General features: G+C 38.1%; 1 protein-coding gene across 1 annotated transcript; it reads right to left on the minus strand.

The window, feature by feature from the left end:
* Positions 1-3,243: 3,243 nt before the first annotated feature.
* LOC140037987 (uncharacterized) lies at positions 3,244-4,593 on the minus strand. The gene has a single exon (XM_072083170.1). It carries the CDS (start codon positions 4,591-4,593, stop codon positions 3,244-3,246), a length of 1,350 nt encoding a protein of 449 aa, XP_071939271.1.
* Between the last annotated feature and the right edge of the window lie 11,916 nt (positions 4,594-16,509).

Below are 16,509 nucleotides of genomic sequence, written 5' to 3' on the forward strand. Positions count from 1 at the left end.
ATCCCAAAGCGGACAAAGATATTAGACTTGATGAATTCTGCAACTACTTTGGAATCATTAGTACGGGTGGCCTTTGCTTCCACCCATTTTGAGACATAATCCACGGCAAGCAATATATACAAAAAATCAAAAGATGAAGGAAAAGGGCCCATAAAGTCAATACCCCAAACATCAAAAATTTCAACAAAAATCATTGGGGTTTGGGTCATTTGATCCCTTCGAGAAATATTACCTACTCGTTGACACTTATCACATGACTAACAAAATAAGTAGGCATCCTTAAAGAAGGTCGGCCAATAAAATCCACTCTCTAGAACCTTACGAGCAGTCCTCTTTTGTCCAAAGTGGCCTCCACATGCGAAAGAGTGACAATAAGCTAAAATAGATTGGAATTCATTTTCACTTACACATCTGCGAATGATTTGGTCGGCACCACGTTTCCAGAGGTAAGGGTCATCCCAAATGTAAGACTTTGCGTCACTCCTCAATTTGTCCCTTTTTGCCTTAGGCCATCCTGCAGGAAACTTGTCAATAACTAGAAAATTAACCATATCCGCATACCAAGGTAAAGACAAATTAATAGAAAATAAATGCTCATCGGAAAAAGCTTCTCTCAATGGGATATTATCTTCTACGACTTGCACTCGACTTAAGTGATCTGCTACCAGATTTTCAGCCTCTTTCTTATCCCTGATCTCCAAGTCGAACTCTTGGAGCAGTAGTATCCACCTTATCAGTCGCGATTTTGCCTCTTTTTTGGTCAGCAGATACCGCAGGGCTGCATGATCAGATAAAATAATAACTTTAGCACCAAGTAAATAGGACCGAAATTTCTCTAAAGCAAAAATTACAGTTAAAAGCTCCTTTTCGGTGGTCGAATAGTTCAACTGAGCTCCGTTCAAGGCTCGAGAGGCGTAGTATATAGCATGGGCTGCCTTCCCCACTCTTTGACCCAGCACCGCGCCCACGGCATAGTCGCTGGCATCGCACATGATCTCGAACGGTAGGTTCCAATCGGGGGGTTGGATAATAGGTGAGGAGGTCAGTAGCTCCTTCAACCTATCAAACGCCCCCTTACATGACTCATCAAACTCGAAGGGTATCTCCTTCTGCAGCAGTTGGAACAAAGGCGCTCCAATTTTGGAGAAGTCCTTTATGAACCTCCTGTAGAAACCTGCGTGAACAAAAAACGAACGCTCCAATTTTGGAGAAGTCCTTTATGAACCTCCTGTAGAAACCTGCGTGAACCAAAAACGAACACACTTCCCGCACACTCGCGGGGTAAGATAAAGTAGATATAACATCTATTTTTGCCTTATCAACCTCAATACCCTTAGACGATACCACATGACCCAAAACTATCCCGTGCTCGACCATAAAATGGCATTTTTCCTAATTGAGCACGAGATTAGCTTCTATGCACCTTATTAAAATTAATTTCAGGTTATCTAGACAGTTATCAAAACTTTCCCCATACATACTGAAATCATCCATAAAAATCTCAATAATCTTCTCAACATATTCTGAAAAAATACTGACCATATAGCGCTGGAAGGTAGTAGGTGCATTGCATAACCCAAATGGCATCCTCCGGTATGTGAATCTTCCAAACGGTCACGTGAAGGTAGTCTTCTCCTGATCTTCAGGTTCGATAGCAATCTGGAAATAACCTGAAAATCCATCCAAAAAACAATAATAAGCTCGACCTGCTAATCGCTCTACCATTTGATCAATGAAAGGAAGGGGAAAGTGATCCTTTTTCGTGACGGCGTTCAATTTCCTATAATCTATGCACTGCCGCCAACCAGTGGGCTTTCGGACTGGTACGAGCTCACCCTCCTGATTAGACTCTACCGTCACTCCCGCCTTCTTTGGGACCACCTGTACTGGACTCACCCAGGGGCTATCTGATATAGCAAAAATTATCCCCACATCAAGTAGTTTTAGGATCTCTTTCTTCACTACCTCCATCATGAGAGGATTCAATCTCCTTTGAGCCTGACGAATAGGTCTAGCGCCCTCCTCGAGTCGAATCCGATGCGTACATACCGCGGGACTAATTCCCTTGATATCGGCGATAGTCCATCCTATCGCCTGCTTATGGTCCCTCAAAACTCGAATCAATTTGTCTTCTTGGACTGTTGATAAACTGGCGGAGATAATCACTGGGAGTGTCTCTCCCTCACCCAAGTACGCATACTTTAGGTGTTTTGGCAGCGGTTTCAACTCTAAGGTAGGCGCCTGCACCACAGATGGAAGTAGCCTCTGGTGAGGTTCAGGTATAAAAACGGGTGCGAGGTCATACCTTATCTTTGTGGTTGGCAACGTCTGTAACGCTCCAATCACACATTTGAGCTCTTCACTCAACTCTATCTCAGCGGTCATCTCTGACTCGAAGTGCTTGGTCAAGGCAACTTCCAGCTCATCCCTGCCTCCAATTTCAAAAACTTCACGTACAGCAGAATCAATAGCATTTATAGAGAAAACAGAGCCAGCATGTGATTCTGAAGGATATTTCATAGAGTCGAAAATATTAAAATGAACAACCTCACCATCAAATTCCATAGATAGGGTGCCCTTATTAACATCTATTCTAGTTCGAGCTGTGCTCAAGAAGGGTCTACCTAACAGTAAAGGTGATGGGTCGTGAGAGTGTTCATCATCCATATTAAGCACGTAAAAATCAGCAGGGAAAACCAATTCATTAATTTTCACTAAAACATCCTCAATCAACCCGTCAGGGTATGCATTAGTTCGGTCAGCCAGTTGGATTATTATCACAGTCTCTTTTAAGGGACCTAAATTCAATGAAGCATATATAGACTTGGGCATCACATTAATTGAGGCTCCTAAATCCAACATAGCCTTTCCAATCAAGGAATTGCCTATTCTACAAGGAATAGTGAACATACCTGGGTCCCCGCATTTCGGAGGAAGCTTTCGTTACAGAATTGCTGACACATTTTCTCCCACTACCACTCTCTCATCTCCCTTCAACCGCCTTCGGTTGACACACAGGTCCCTTAAAAATTTTGCGTATTTGGGTACCTGCTTAATCACATCTAGAAAGGGAATATTGATATCTACTTTGCGAAAGATCTCTAGGATCTCTTTCTCCTTGTCCTACTTCCTTGGTTTCTCCAATCTGCTTGGGAAGGGAGGTGGGCTGGTTCTAACCGGAATGGGTGGGTCCGAGATTAGTTTTGAATTTTTATTGTCACCGCCCTCCTCTTCCACCTCTTTCTAAATTCGATCTTCGTCCTTGTCCTTAGGAATCAACGGGTCAGGTCCTTGAACATCCTTGCCACTTTTCAAGGTCATGGCGCTCACATTCTTCGAGTTTAATTCGGGTTGAGACGGCAATTTACCTTGGTTTTGGGAATCCAAACGGTTGATTGTTGTGGCCATTTGACTTATCTGATTCCTTAGATCCTGCATTTCGGAGTCCGTCCTTTGCTGATTTTGCATAATGGTTGCCTCCGTCCTTTGCTGATTTTGCGCCATGGTTGTCATCATTTGTTTCATCATCTCCTCCAAAGATGGACCAGAGCTTGGGGACGGAGGTGGTCGGGGTTGGTATTGCTGCTGGTACCCTGGTGGCTTATATGGCACAAAGTTAGACTGCCTGTTCGATGTAAAGTTGGGTTGCCTATTCCCTCCATAACTGAGGTTGGGATGATCTCTCCACCTGGGGTTGTAGGTACTTGAGTAAGGGTCGTACTGCTTCCTTGGCGCGGGCGCTTGGCCAGCCATGTTCACCTGTTCTGCAGTTTCTTCCTGAAACATTGGGCACATGTCTGCAGAGTGACCCATACCAGTGCAAATCCCGCACACCCTGGCCTGAGATGCATTCCCTACAGCCAGTTGCCTAACAAACGAGGTCAACTCAGTTAGTTGCTGCTGCATAGAGGATGTCTCTATCTCATTCACCTTACGTATTGGGACGTCCTCTCTCGAACTGAATTGTTGTGAATTCTCTGCCATCCCCTCTATTAACTCCCGTGCTTCCTGAGGGGTTTTGTTCACCAGTGCCCCTCCACTTGCAGCATCAATTATGCTCCTATCTCTGAAAAGGAGCCCCTCATAAAAATACTGTATGAGCAACTGCTCACTTATTTGGTGTTGGGGGCACATTCTGCACAACTTCTTGAACCGTTCCCAATACTCATAGAGTGACTCCCCTGGGTGCTGCTTGATCCCGCAAATTTCTTTCCTTAGACTCGCAGCCCTAGATGCAGGAAAATATTTATCTAAAAATTTTTTCTTTAATTGGTCCCACGTGGTGATGCTACCTGGTGGTAGGTAGTATAACCAGTCCTTTGCAGAGTCCTTCAAGAAAAAGGGAAATGCCCTCATTTTTATCTGCTCTTCTGTAATGCCCGGGGGTTTCATACTATTGCACACGACATCAAATTCCTGCAGATGCTTATACGGCTCCTCACCTGGTAAGCCATGAAAAGAGGGTAAAAGAGAAATCAGACCAGATTTTAGCTCGAATGAAGTGTTTTCACTCAAACTCGGGAAAGTAATGCACAAAGGCTGCTGATTTAAATTAGGGGCAGCCAACTCCCTTAATGTTCGTGCATTAGCCATGGGGATTTTTTCTTGCTCCGAGTCACTCGAAGTGTCACCAAATGAATCTGTTAGTTCACCTCCTGACTCAGGTCTCTGAGATGTAGCACTGGAGAGCTCCTCTCTGAGCTGTCTGGTTTCCTTTCTCGTTCTACGCGCGGTTTTCTCTACTTCAGGGTCAAAAATCAAATCACCTGTACGAGAAGACCGAGGCATACACTAGAAAAATACCAGAAAATTAGAATAAACATGAATTTAAAAAGAAACAAATAATAACGCCAGTCCCCGGCAACGGCGCCAAAAATTGACAGGTCGTCAACCTGTGCAATAATAATAATAAATATAGAACCTAGCTACCACTAAGAACAGTCAATAATTAATCCTAGGTACTGGAGCAGGGACTCTAGGTGTGCAATGGGTTACTTGATTCACCCTGTTCCCGAAGAGTTTGCTTAACCCGATATACCAGAATTAATTAGTTGACAAAAATTACTAAATAGTAGACAGTGGCAAGTAGGGTCGTTTCGTCAGGGACTGGAGATATCTGTCTCTTTTAAAGTGCAATTGATAAAGGGGGATTTCTCCGGAATGAAACTAAAAATAATTAAACAATGTAACTAAAAATGAATAAATAACTAGCACAAGTATAGCAGGAATTTAATCAGGAATAAATAAATTCTAGCCAAGGATACAACTACTCAGGCATAGTCCAATCATCCGATCATTGATGCAAGAGGTGTTTACTTAATGTATTAATAGGCTAGTTATAGTCTGACGACCAATTTTTCCTTAAATTATTGATAACCAAGGTATGACCGTTGATTACCCCTAATCAGCAAATACTCCTAGGTACGACCATAGGAAGTAATTTTTCAATTGCATTAATAACTAGAAAAACCTAGCCCCAATCAATAACACGCTACGAGGGTTATTTAAATTAGATCGCACGTTCCCCTAATGTGTAAACACACCAGTTGCCACTAATATTAATCAATCAAACAATTACGGATTTAATTGACTAAATTGGCACGAGATTAATAAATCACATTGAACATCGGGCCCTTGACATCCAATTAATAAAATAATTCCCATGAAAATTCAAGCAGACAACGTGCAAATATTAATAAATAAAGGAACACGTGAAAATTAATTAGATCTCACAGATTTTCAGGACTGCGCCGTCGAGTTGACCCTTGACTAGATGGAAGACTTAGCCACGCCGCATAATTAAATCACCACACAAATTAATAGATTGCAAAGGCATTGCGTTTTCTATTAAGAAGCAAGGAATAAGAGGTGTTTTTTCCATTGGGGAATATTATCGAACACCTGCCGTGTGTCAGAGGCCAGTCAGGAGAAAGGAAGAAAAACTAAAGACTAGGCTGAAAAACTAAACTAAAAAGATAAACTAAAACTAGAGATGTCTTCCTTCCCTACGTTATCCCTATTTAAGAAACAAAAGAAAGATAGACTAAACCTATCTAGGTGGTCCCCACACATGTGGACAAAGCCTCCAAAGTACTTCTTCTCCCAAGTCTCTTTTCCGTAGCTTTCTTTGAAAAGCCCAAATGACTTATAGCTTTGTGGTCCCCACCAATCCAAGGGCCCAAGGATTGAAACCCTTAGACGTCTCCATATTCTCCATAAAGTCCCTCCTTTTTGGTAGTTTTCTGCTTCATTCCTGAAATTAAGTCCAGATACCAAATATGAGTAAATATCAGCAATTAACACAATATTTATCAGGGGATAAAAGGGGACATAAATAAAAAAATTACTAACAAATTATACCCTATCAATATGCAATAGGGGTTAGGAATCAATTAAATTGATAAGAGTTTACTGAAAATGAGGGAGTGCAAAAGAACGAGAATTAATTACTAGCAAAAAAAAAGGGCAAAAAACCAAGAAAAACAAACATTGCCGCAAGCGAGGGCTTCCATTGACATCTCTTGTACATTTCCGATTCAGCAAACTTATCAAATCGGGAACTGAACTGTATTTTGTTTTAAGTTTTAACTGAGGGCTGAATCAGTTAAATCTCGGGCTAAGCTCTACAACCTCAGGAAGCATGTCTAAGCCCAATTCCAGAATTAGTTTCTTGTTAGATTATTTATGTATGTCGAGCACATGTAGTTTGCAATAGACTTGGAGTTTTTCTCATAGTTATTAAACCCAATTTGATCTGGTGGTTCGACTCGTCAAGTCTGTGAACTGGTCATTGAACCAGGCCAAATTTTTTGATTCAAACATTCCTACAAGTGAACCATTGACTTTTTAACGGATCGACGGTTTAATCGGTCAATCCGGTGAACCATTCGATTTTATAGGGAACCCAGTTTACATGTTAAAAATTTTTAGATGTGAAGATTTGAACCCAAACTTCTTGTATATATGCAAATGCAATTACCACTACAGCAACAACTCATTTGTTGATTGTTTAGTCTTTTTTATATTATCTATTAGACTTTTATCCTTATTTTATTTTTTAAAAATAAAATTTATTTGGAATCTTTTAATAAATTTTATTACTCCCCAAACTCTATAAATTATGAAACGAATATAAAACATAACATATCACACAATTCATTCTAATATCGTTTAATAACTATCATAATAATTTTTTACACACAATTCATGTCTAATAATCTTTTGCACCTAAAATTCATAAATAAACCCGATAATTACACTTAAATAAAATTTTATACTTGAACTTTGATAGATTACTAATTGAATTTAGGTTTTATTAACTTTTATAAGAATTAATGATTCTATAATAAATTAGGCAAATTCAGCATTTACTATGACATAATTTATTATAGTTTTAACTATATCAAAAATTATGAAATATAATATTTAAATATATTTAGTGACTCACCGGTTGAACCATTCACTCATTGGTTGAACCAGTAACTCATTCACCCACCTCTTTTGTCAGCTCCCTTTCGGACCGGGTTTAATAACTATAGTTTTTCTAGTCGAACTTTGGGAAGAAAACTGAAAATTGAGTGGCCAAGCTGATTTAACTTGAGACATTACTTCATGGTGTCAGTAAATTAGAGCTGTAGGCTTTGCCATTGTGTTCCCTTCTCACAAGTAGGATTAATCAAATCAAGCTTCTGGGGTCAATACCATGATTTGGAGCAAGGGAACATGCACAGCGAAGGATAATGTCCAGAAGTTTCTTCAGCTGTTTGTTAGAACTCGCGTGTCATTTGTGGACTCTCAGCAACTTTACCTCCAACAAACAGGACAACATTAGAGATTGCAGAAACAAGAAGGATGCACCAAATAACAGGACAACATTAGCTTTAACAACGAATGCAAAAGCTACAGTTGCAATAAAAGCTATAATCTTCAGTGTCCATCCAATCATCCTTTACTCCGACCGTATGCAAAGATAGGTTAGTCCAACCCATCCGTTGGCATTTCCTATGACACATCGTAAATTAGATCCTCTATAATTTTATAACTTTTCTTGAAGTTAGCTTGGTCTTGTCAGATGTAACTGCAAAACTTGATTGTTGTACCCAAACATACAATAAAACCAGAAAATAAGTGTAATTCTTGTTAAAACTCAGAATGAGATCTTAAAGTCTAATAAAAACTAGTAAGTTATTAACCATTTGAGATATAGACCCTAATCCATGGATGTTAACTAACCTAAATGTGTTGTTTTATGGTGTGTGAACTGATAGCTGCATCCAAAATGGCTACAGTCTTCCATTTCGCCTACCTGATCTGCTGATTACCACCTAATTTCTTACATCTTTTTAATTTTCGAGTAATTTTGCCACTGCTTAAGTTGTATTAGTAACATTTGAAGACGCCATGATTTTTTTTCATAAGTTCATCAGAACATTTTAGATATAATTAAACTATGTTATGCAATTAACTTGGAATGAAGTTACAAATTTCATGTTATCAATTTTATACGCCAGATGTTGAGGTTTTGACTGTTATTAGCTTCTTTGCTCCTTAGTGGTATTCTAACTGAATTTTATCTTTATAATTTTTGAGCAACTACTAATATAAAATTCAGTTTAATAACAACGAATGCGTAAATGCAGTGAGATAATAGAGAAATCCATATCATATGGCCATTTGTAGGCAGATAGATCATTGATAGTACTAATCTACTAGCTAATTGCATGAGCATTATATTGCTGCCGCACAAAACAAGAATAATATTAACAAAACAGCCTCCATTGATCTCACACAGATAAGTAGACATAGACTAATATCTCCAAAATACCTATCTTGTACAGACATCCTTCACTAAGAGAATCATCAGACTTCACTCTTATTATGTTTTTGTCTAAATTTAACATCCCAAATTTATTTTCATTAAAAATTTCCTCTCTTATATGGTTAAATGGGACATAAAATTGTCACAAAAAAAAGAAATAATTCTTTTCTATCTTAAAATGGGACCTAAAATTGTTATAACAAAAAAATTAATTCTTTTGAATTTATCTATTAAAATTTGAGGTATCCAATTGAATAACACCAAAGATTGACAATATGTATAATCGTCAATAGAAAATTAAAAAATATATATCCAGTTCAAATAGAAAATTTTGAACTTTACTGAATCATCATCATCATCAAGTAACATAACACAATATACCAAAATAAAAAAAAAGGAGAAAAACCCAAAACAGAATATGAAAAATAAAATAAAAAACAACTAATCAATAAAAAACTAAAAATAAATGGAAATTAAAGTAAAAAATGTAAATATGGACAATGGGCTCATGCAAAGGTGATCAGACTTTGAAAATTGTGAAGACGTCGGCAATCGGACATTGATTTCCCAATTACAATATTTTTCTAAAAAAAGATAAAAAGAAAACATATAATGTATAAAAAGTCTACAATTCCAACTATCAATTACCTGATTTCTAGTTTCACCTAAAGATTTCATGGAATCACTGTCCAATAAGGTTTGTAATTTTGCATGTAAGCATCATTAATTCCAGTAGTCGAAATAACCAGGGTATCTGGTATACATTAGTAATAGCAATTGTCCTTTGGAATTAACTTCTTGAAAAACATATAAAGATACAAATTAAAATATTACTTATAAATTAAGAGACTCCTTACCGAACACAGGAGCAAGAATTATGAACAAATTCAACTACGGTTTCTTCTTCTTTGATAAAATTTCCCCGATATCAATGAAACAATAATGGATATAAAACTATCGTGTATTGATGATAAGTATTAACTAGTATTTGTATTTCAACGGGAGATTAGCAATCAACTGTCAAATATTGTTGATTAGTGTTTGTAGTAGTGTCAGCATTAGTATTCGAACAAAAGACCACTCAATGCTTTCAATTGGATACAAAAGAAAAAGAGAAGACAAGGAAGAAGAGGCTAATAAAGTTCAAATTGTACCAAATTGTAAACCTCGTTATATAGGAATATTGTATATATCCATGATACTCAATTTTACGCTCACGCTAACACTTCTATAATTTTGGAGATATTAGACAAATCAAAAGATCAAGAAACATATATCGGTAAATCATTCAAAACACTTTTATTTATGGTAGCAAACTAATCATTCAGAAAGAAAGAAGGGGTAATAGTATCTGTTTATAATTTTAATTAAACTTATTGACAAAGAGATTTAGCACGAACACTATATAATATTGGAATTGGCTAGATAGTTTCATGAACAACCATATACACGTGCACGAAAGTATCTTGTCAAAAAAAAATTGATTGAAACCATACATAGATTTGGCCATTCATGTAGTACATTTCTAATTGCCAAAAGTATGCAAGTCATGAATGGTAATACGACATCAATTAGCCACCATTACTGACAGGTGCCGAACCTGTGCAATAATAATAAATGAATCCTAACTACCACCTGAAACAGTCAGTAATCAATTCGAGTACTGGAGCAGGGACCCTAGGTGTGCAATGGGTTACTTGATTCACCCTGTTCCCGAAGCGTTTGCGTAATCCGATATACCTGAATTAATTATTTAGCTGAATTCCCTAACTAGTAGACAATGGTAAGCAGGGTCGTCTCCTCATGGACTGGAGAGATATTTGTTTCTTTTCAAATCAAGATTAATGGGGGGGGTTTTGATATCAAAAGCCAACTGAACAAATTAAATGCAGAAAATAATTAATTAAGAGGAATAACTGAGAGAAACTCTAGCCAAGGGTATACTTCAGAAGTGGTTCATGCACTGATCATTGATGCAGAAATAATTCCAACATTTATTAACAGATTGGTTATAGTTGTCTCGCACGCGCTAAACAACCAACCCTTCCTTAATTTATCGATAGCTAAGGTACGACCGTTAGCTATTTCTCTAACCCAAAAACAACCCTAGGTACGACCGTAGGATTTAATTTCTAGATTGCATTAATAATTAGAAAGGCCCAATCCTAACTAACAAACACGCTATGAGGGTTTGTTTAAACTAGATCGTATGCTCCCCTGACATAAACCCAATTACGCCAGTCGCTACTAAGATAGAGATAACGAACAATTACGGATTCAATTACATTTATTTAGCAAAATAGCCTATATGAATAATTAATTATTGCGCACTAATCAATCATACATAAGGACTAAAACAATTAAAAACAGGAAACACATAAATACCAATAAATGAGGAAGCAATTAAAATAAATTAGATCTCACAGTAATTGTTGAACCAATTCGTCAGTTGTTCCCTTGACTAGAATTAGGGGTTTAGTTCCCCATTAGTGAACAGGCCGCGCGTAAAAGGTAGGGAAGGGTCATCGATGCTTTTCTTCCTATTTGGTGTTAGGCGCGCATACAAGAAAGAATTTCACTTGCTTGATTTCTCGGTCAAGACTAATCAAAAAACCAAGGAATTACCAAAGTCAACCACAAGATGAAAAGTAACACACAGTCAACAATAATGGCCCCTTCTGCTTCTCCTAATTGGCAAATGAATTCATACGAGAAGGAGTTTTCCAATTGTTTGATTCCGTTCAAAAGCTCATGAAAAGTTCACTAGCATTCAAAGTCAACAAAAGTGGCTAATGTCTGCTGCCTTCTCTCTGCCAAGCTGCGGCTCCCTCCTCTCATTCAAAAACAAAGAAAAAAACTCTCCCCTAACCTAAGCCGCGCGAGAGATAAATACAATCCCCCCACAATAGCCGAAAAATTGTTACTTGTTTAAAATTGCAGCCAGACTACCTAGAAATATATTAAAATAAAATCTATTACAATTAGGTTTCTTCAGCTTCTCAAACGGGCCCCACGTCCGATGAATCTTCTAAAAGTTGAATTTAAGCACTTTTCAGCAACCATTCCTGCAATTAGCACCAAAACAAAATATCAGTAGAATCCACCCAATTAACGAAAATATTTAGTCAATTAATTGTGCAATAATGCCCAAAATACCCACTAAAATGCAACCTATCAATCTCCCCCACACCTGAACTATGCTTGCCCTCAAGCATAATTAACTCAGAAGTACAATCAAGATGCTAAGCAAATCACAGCAGTTCATACCAAGAATGGCATTCCAAGATCCCCAATAACCTTATCGAAATCAGAATATACCAAATCAACAATTCTCGCAGTTTAAAGTGCACTCATTCACTCCAAAGTGTATATGAAATGTATATAAGATGGCTCTCGAAACAACACAATAGAATGACACTACCATACGCTTGCTCATATATCATATCTCCACCACTTACTTCTGAATTTAAATGCAAAAATCAAGGGACTTCGCAAGGTTGTAATGGGGTTAGGGTGAGAAGGTAGGATAAAAAGGAGTCAAAAGGGTGTAAAAGTATAAAGAAAGTGCTCAGAAATTCATTACACAGATTCTTGCACATTGGGAACTTCAAGGCATCTCAACCATCACACGAGTAGAGTGAATTGGCACTTGCCACGACCTTCGACTTTTCCTTTCTCCTCTCTTTTTTTCTATATTTTTTTCTTCTTTTTTTTTTTCAGCAACTCCCAACCAGCACCATAAGACTCAACTTTACTCGTTGCTTTCTTACATTTTGCCTTCTTTCCACCTTTTTTTTACCTTTTTTTTTGGTTATATATATATATATATATATAGACATGTGCAATGCCTCTCAGATACTATTTCAAAATTCTGTATAATGAAATCAAAGCACTTCTTCACACGAGGTTCAGAAAGAAAGTCTAAAAAGAGGTTTCACGGCTAAAAGCTGGGATCTCAAGCAAAGAATAGGGGTTAAGGCTCAACTTGGCTCCCTAATGGTAGTAAATAATCCAAGGGTTGGTTTTAAGAAAGTCCAAAAATGGCTCATTCCTAGGTGCCCTATCATTTCAATGCATTAAACTCATTTAAATGTGGTCTTGACACGCATAACCGAGCAAGTTCTAGAATGACCAACCATGTGCAATAACCACTCAAACAAACGAAAAATTAGGCCCAAAAATCGCACAAGTGGTCAAATTGATGTCAAATCCAGCATATTCATCAATCAATTCAATATTAAGGAAAATAGAACACCCCATGGCATGAACTTACTGCTTATACTCACATCTCAATTGTATTCATCACAGTTTAAAGAAAAAAACTACTAAGGCAAGGAAAATGCACATAAAACAGATCAAAACACAACTAATGCATAATTAACCCTCCCCCACACCTAAACCTTTCATTGTCCTCAATGGAAGCGGATAAAGATGAAAATAAAGTGATAAAGGCAACAACACTTCCCTTAATACGGCGGAGGGCAGAGGTGAACTAAGGTTGTGGAGGGCACGGTGGGCGGAAACCCACGTGGTGGAGGTATTGTGCTAAATTCTGGGTCATGCCGGCCATTTGGCCCTCCATCCGATCCATACGGGTGTCCATGTGCTGCATCTGGAACCGAAGAACTGTAAGCTGGCTATCGACGGAGGAAGATGGTGGAGGTGCCGAAGAGGACGGTTGAGTGAACCATTTTCCAGGTTATTCCATGGCTAGAGTTTATTTATTTTTGATTCAATCGTAGTAAACTGTCATCAGTTTTTATTTATTTATTTATTTTTATTTTTACTTGAGCTGCTTAGCTACCTCTATTCTTATGAAAATCTCCCCAAACTTTGAATTTAAGAGAAAATGAATTTTCCAAATTCCTATAGATTCAACCCTACTTATTACTGTATACAAAATCTATATATTATTTGAGTAAATATTTATTATTATACAGACTCGACACCTGTTAACTATCCCTCCTTAAATGTTGATTTTGACTGTCCAATTGTGGGGCTCGATTGTGGGCCTTATGAGAGAAGGGTATTTCATTAAAAAAAAATTTAACTGCTATAGATTTAAACCACTCATAATTGCATTCAACAGCTATAGATTTAAATGCAACCATTTTAGGTGATTGTCATAAATACATGCAACCACTCATAAGTCCACGATGTGACAATCACCTAAAAAAATGGTATTTACAAACAAATTTATGAGTGTGACAATCACCTAATATAGTTTGGATGTAGTTATGAGTGATTGTCCACCATTTTCATCGTACGGAATTAATTAATGCATGGAATAATTTTTCATCTACTTCAAAAAATTGATGATAAGCTTGTGCTGAGCCTACACACACTTGGCCACTTCTTCACCACGTGGTTCCTTTTTTTTTGTTCGGGTTATAAATTCTGGTCCACAATGATAAATCAAGTGTTGTCTGTGAAATGGGATTTACAAGCATGTTTTGATTGGTAACCATTTTTGTCTTACAACCTACAAGCTAAAACCAACATGATTTTACATGCTTTTATAATCATGGGTATGATTGTACTTCCATTGTTTTCAATCTCTTTTTTCTGCCAGTGTATTCTTTTCACTCTGCCTCATGAGGGTGCGTTTTCCCGAGGCTTTTTGAAAGACATCATCATCATCATCTTCTTCTTAATGAATTATGTTTAGTCCTTTATTATCATCATAATATTTTTAACCTGCATATGATTCTTTTGAATGTTCTGGTTTTTTAATACTCATATGCTCGTATTGACTTTTCTATTTAGTTTCAGTTAGCATGTAGACTTGTTATTAATCTGTATTTTTTGGTTAGATCCTTTTTTCCCCTTTCGCTGATGATATCATGTATAGGAAGCTGCATTTTGTTGGTGTTTTTTTAGCATGTTTATTTTCTTGTGTTCAAGGTCTTTTGCTTTATCACTTGTATTGTTGTTTGTCTGCAACTTTTTAAAAATTCTTGCTTTTCCACCTTATTTTTTAAGCAGGTTCTTCTTCTGGTCTTGCTTCCTGTTCATACTGGTCACAAAATCTAGGTTTACGCGTACTGGCATCTCTTTATGTTTTCTACTATTTTTAACAATATGCATATTTGTACTTTTATTTAGCCTTAGTTTTTAAACTGTAGCCATATTCAGTTTTTATTTTCCCAATTACTATTTTACTGCCTTGATGTGTCGTGCCTTGTGCTTTTGCTTTCGCAATTAATTAGATATTCATTAGTTCTATTGTTGTTTCTATGCTTTTAGGTGTTTGATTGCCTTTAGTACATAACCTTGCGCGATTTGGTAGGATGAGCCTGTCTAAATTTAATGTTCGTGATTTTGATGCGATAAGTGAAAAAAACAAAGAAACAATGTAATTAGAAGCTAAGAGAACAATACGCTGCATTATCCTCTCAAGAAAAAGAAATTCTTCTGGCTAAACAAAGGAACCAGGACAAGGCAGCGAGGAGCAGCGGCACTCTGGCGACGGGCAGGCGACACTTGCGAAGGACACCAGCCTGGGTGACATGCAGTATCTGCGCTTGGACAGGGACGAGAGGGCTGAGGAGGGGAAGATTGCAGAGGTGTACATTGAGTTACCTATTGCGGCTGGGAGTTTGTCCCCAAGAATGGTTGTGCGACAGGACAACGTCATGGAGTCATCGGTCCAGGCATTAAACATCGACCAGGTCACTAATGGGGTGCAAGGTATCAAACAAGGGCGAGGGAAAGGTGGCCGTGTGCGTATCCCCTCTGATCGCCAGTTGAGGTCTGCAACACCAACCTATAACTCCTTCCAGGTTTTGCCTCATGATTAACGCAATTTTCTAGAATATTCGCGGGGTCTCTAAAGCCCCCAATCTTAGGAGATTGATAAAATTAATAAGGTTGTATGCGGTCAAGTTTGCTGTTATTTGTGAGCCCAAATATGATATGTCTAAGGTTGACTTCATTTGTATGCGTCTGGCATTCGATTCAGCTATTACAAATTTGTCGAATGACATCTGGATTTTTTATTGCAATCCCTTCAGTTGTACGGTTATAGGTAATTCTACACAACATATTTCCTTATCTATTCAGCATCCACAATTGCCCAATTCTATCATTTTTTCTTTTGTGCATGCCAAGTGCTCTTTGGAGGAGCGAAGAGAACTTTGGCAGAACCTACTTGATGATAAACCTAGTTCCCTTCCGTAGTGTATTGGGGGGGATCTTAATGTTGTTATGGCTCCCCATGAAAAGCGGGGGGGGTCGGCCGGTTGGGGTCCATGAGGGGTTGGAGCTCATGTCTTTTATGGAGGCAGCTGGCGTCTTTGACGTGGGCTATTCGGGTGCTAACTTTACTTGGTGCAACAATCGGAGAGGTAGAGCTAAAATTTGGAAGCGATTGGACAGAGTGTTAATAAATGGGGAATGTGCGGAGGTCTCTTCCACCATCTCCGTAGAGCATTTAGCGCGACACCCATCCGATCATGCTCCTCTACGGATTTCGTTTGCTACTCGACTAGACAACAAACCGAGGCCGTTTCGATTCTTGAACGTTTGGACTTCTCAGGCCACCCTGATAGAGGTCATTAGAGCTGCTTGGGATAGATCGGTGATTGGGGCTCCGCTACGGGTCTTGTGTTTGAAACTGTTGGCAACATGGAAGGCTATCCAGGAGTGGAACAAGCAATCCTTTGGTAACGTTTTCGACATGGTTAGGGTGG

The sequence above is a fragment of the Coffea arabica genome, chromosome 3c (assembly GCF_036785885.1).
Source record: "Coffea arabica cultivar ET-39 chromosome 3c, Coffea Arabica ET-39 HiFi, whole genome shotgun sequence".
Taxonomy (NCBI): domain Eukaryota; kingdom Viridiplantae; phylum Streptophyta; class Magnoliopsida; order Gentianales; family Rubiaceae; genus Coffea; species Coffea arabica.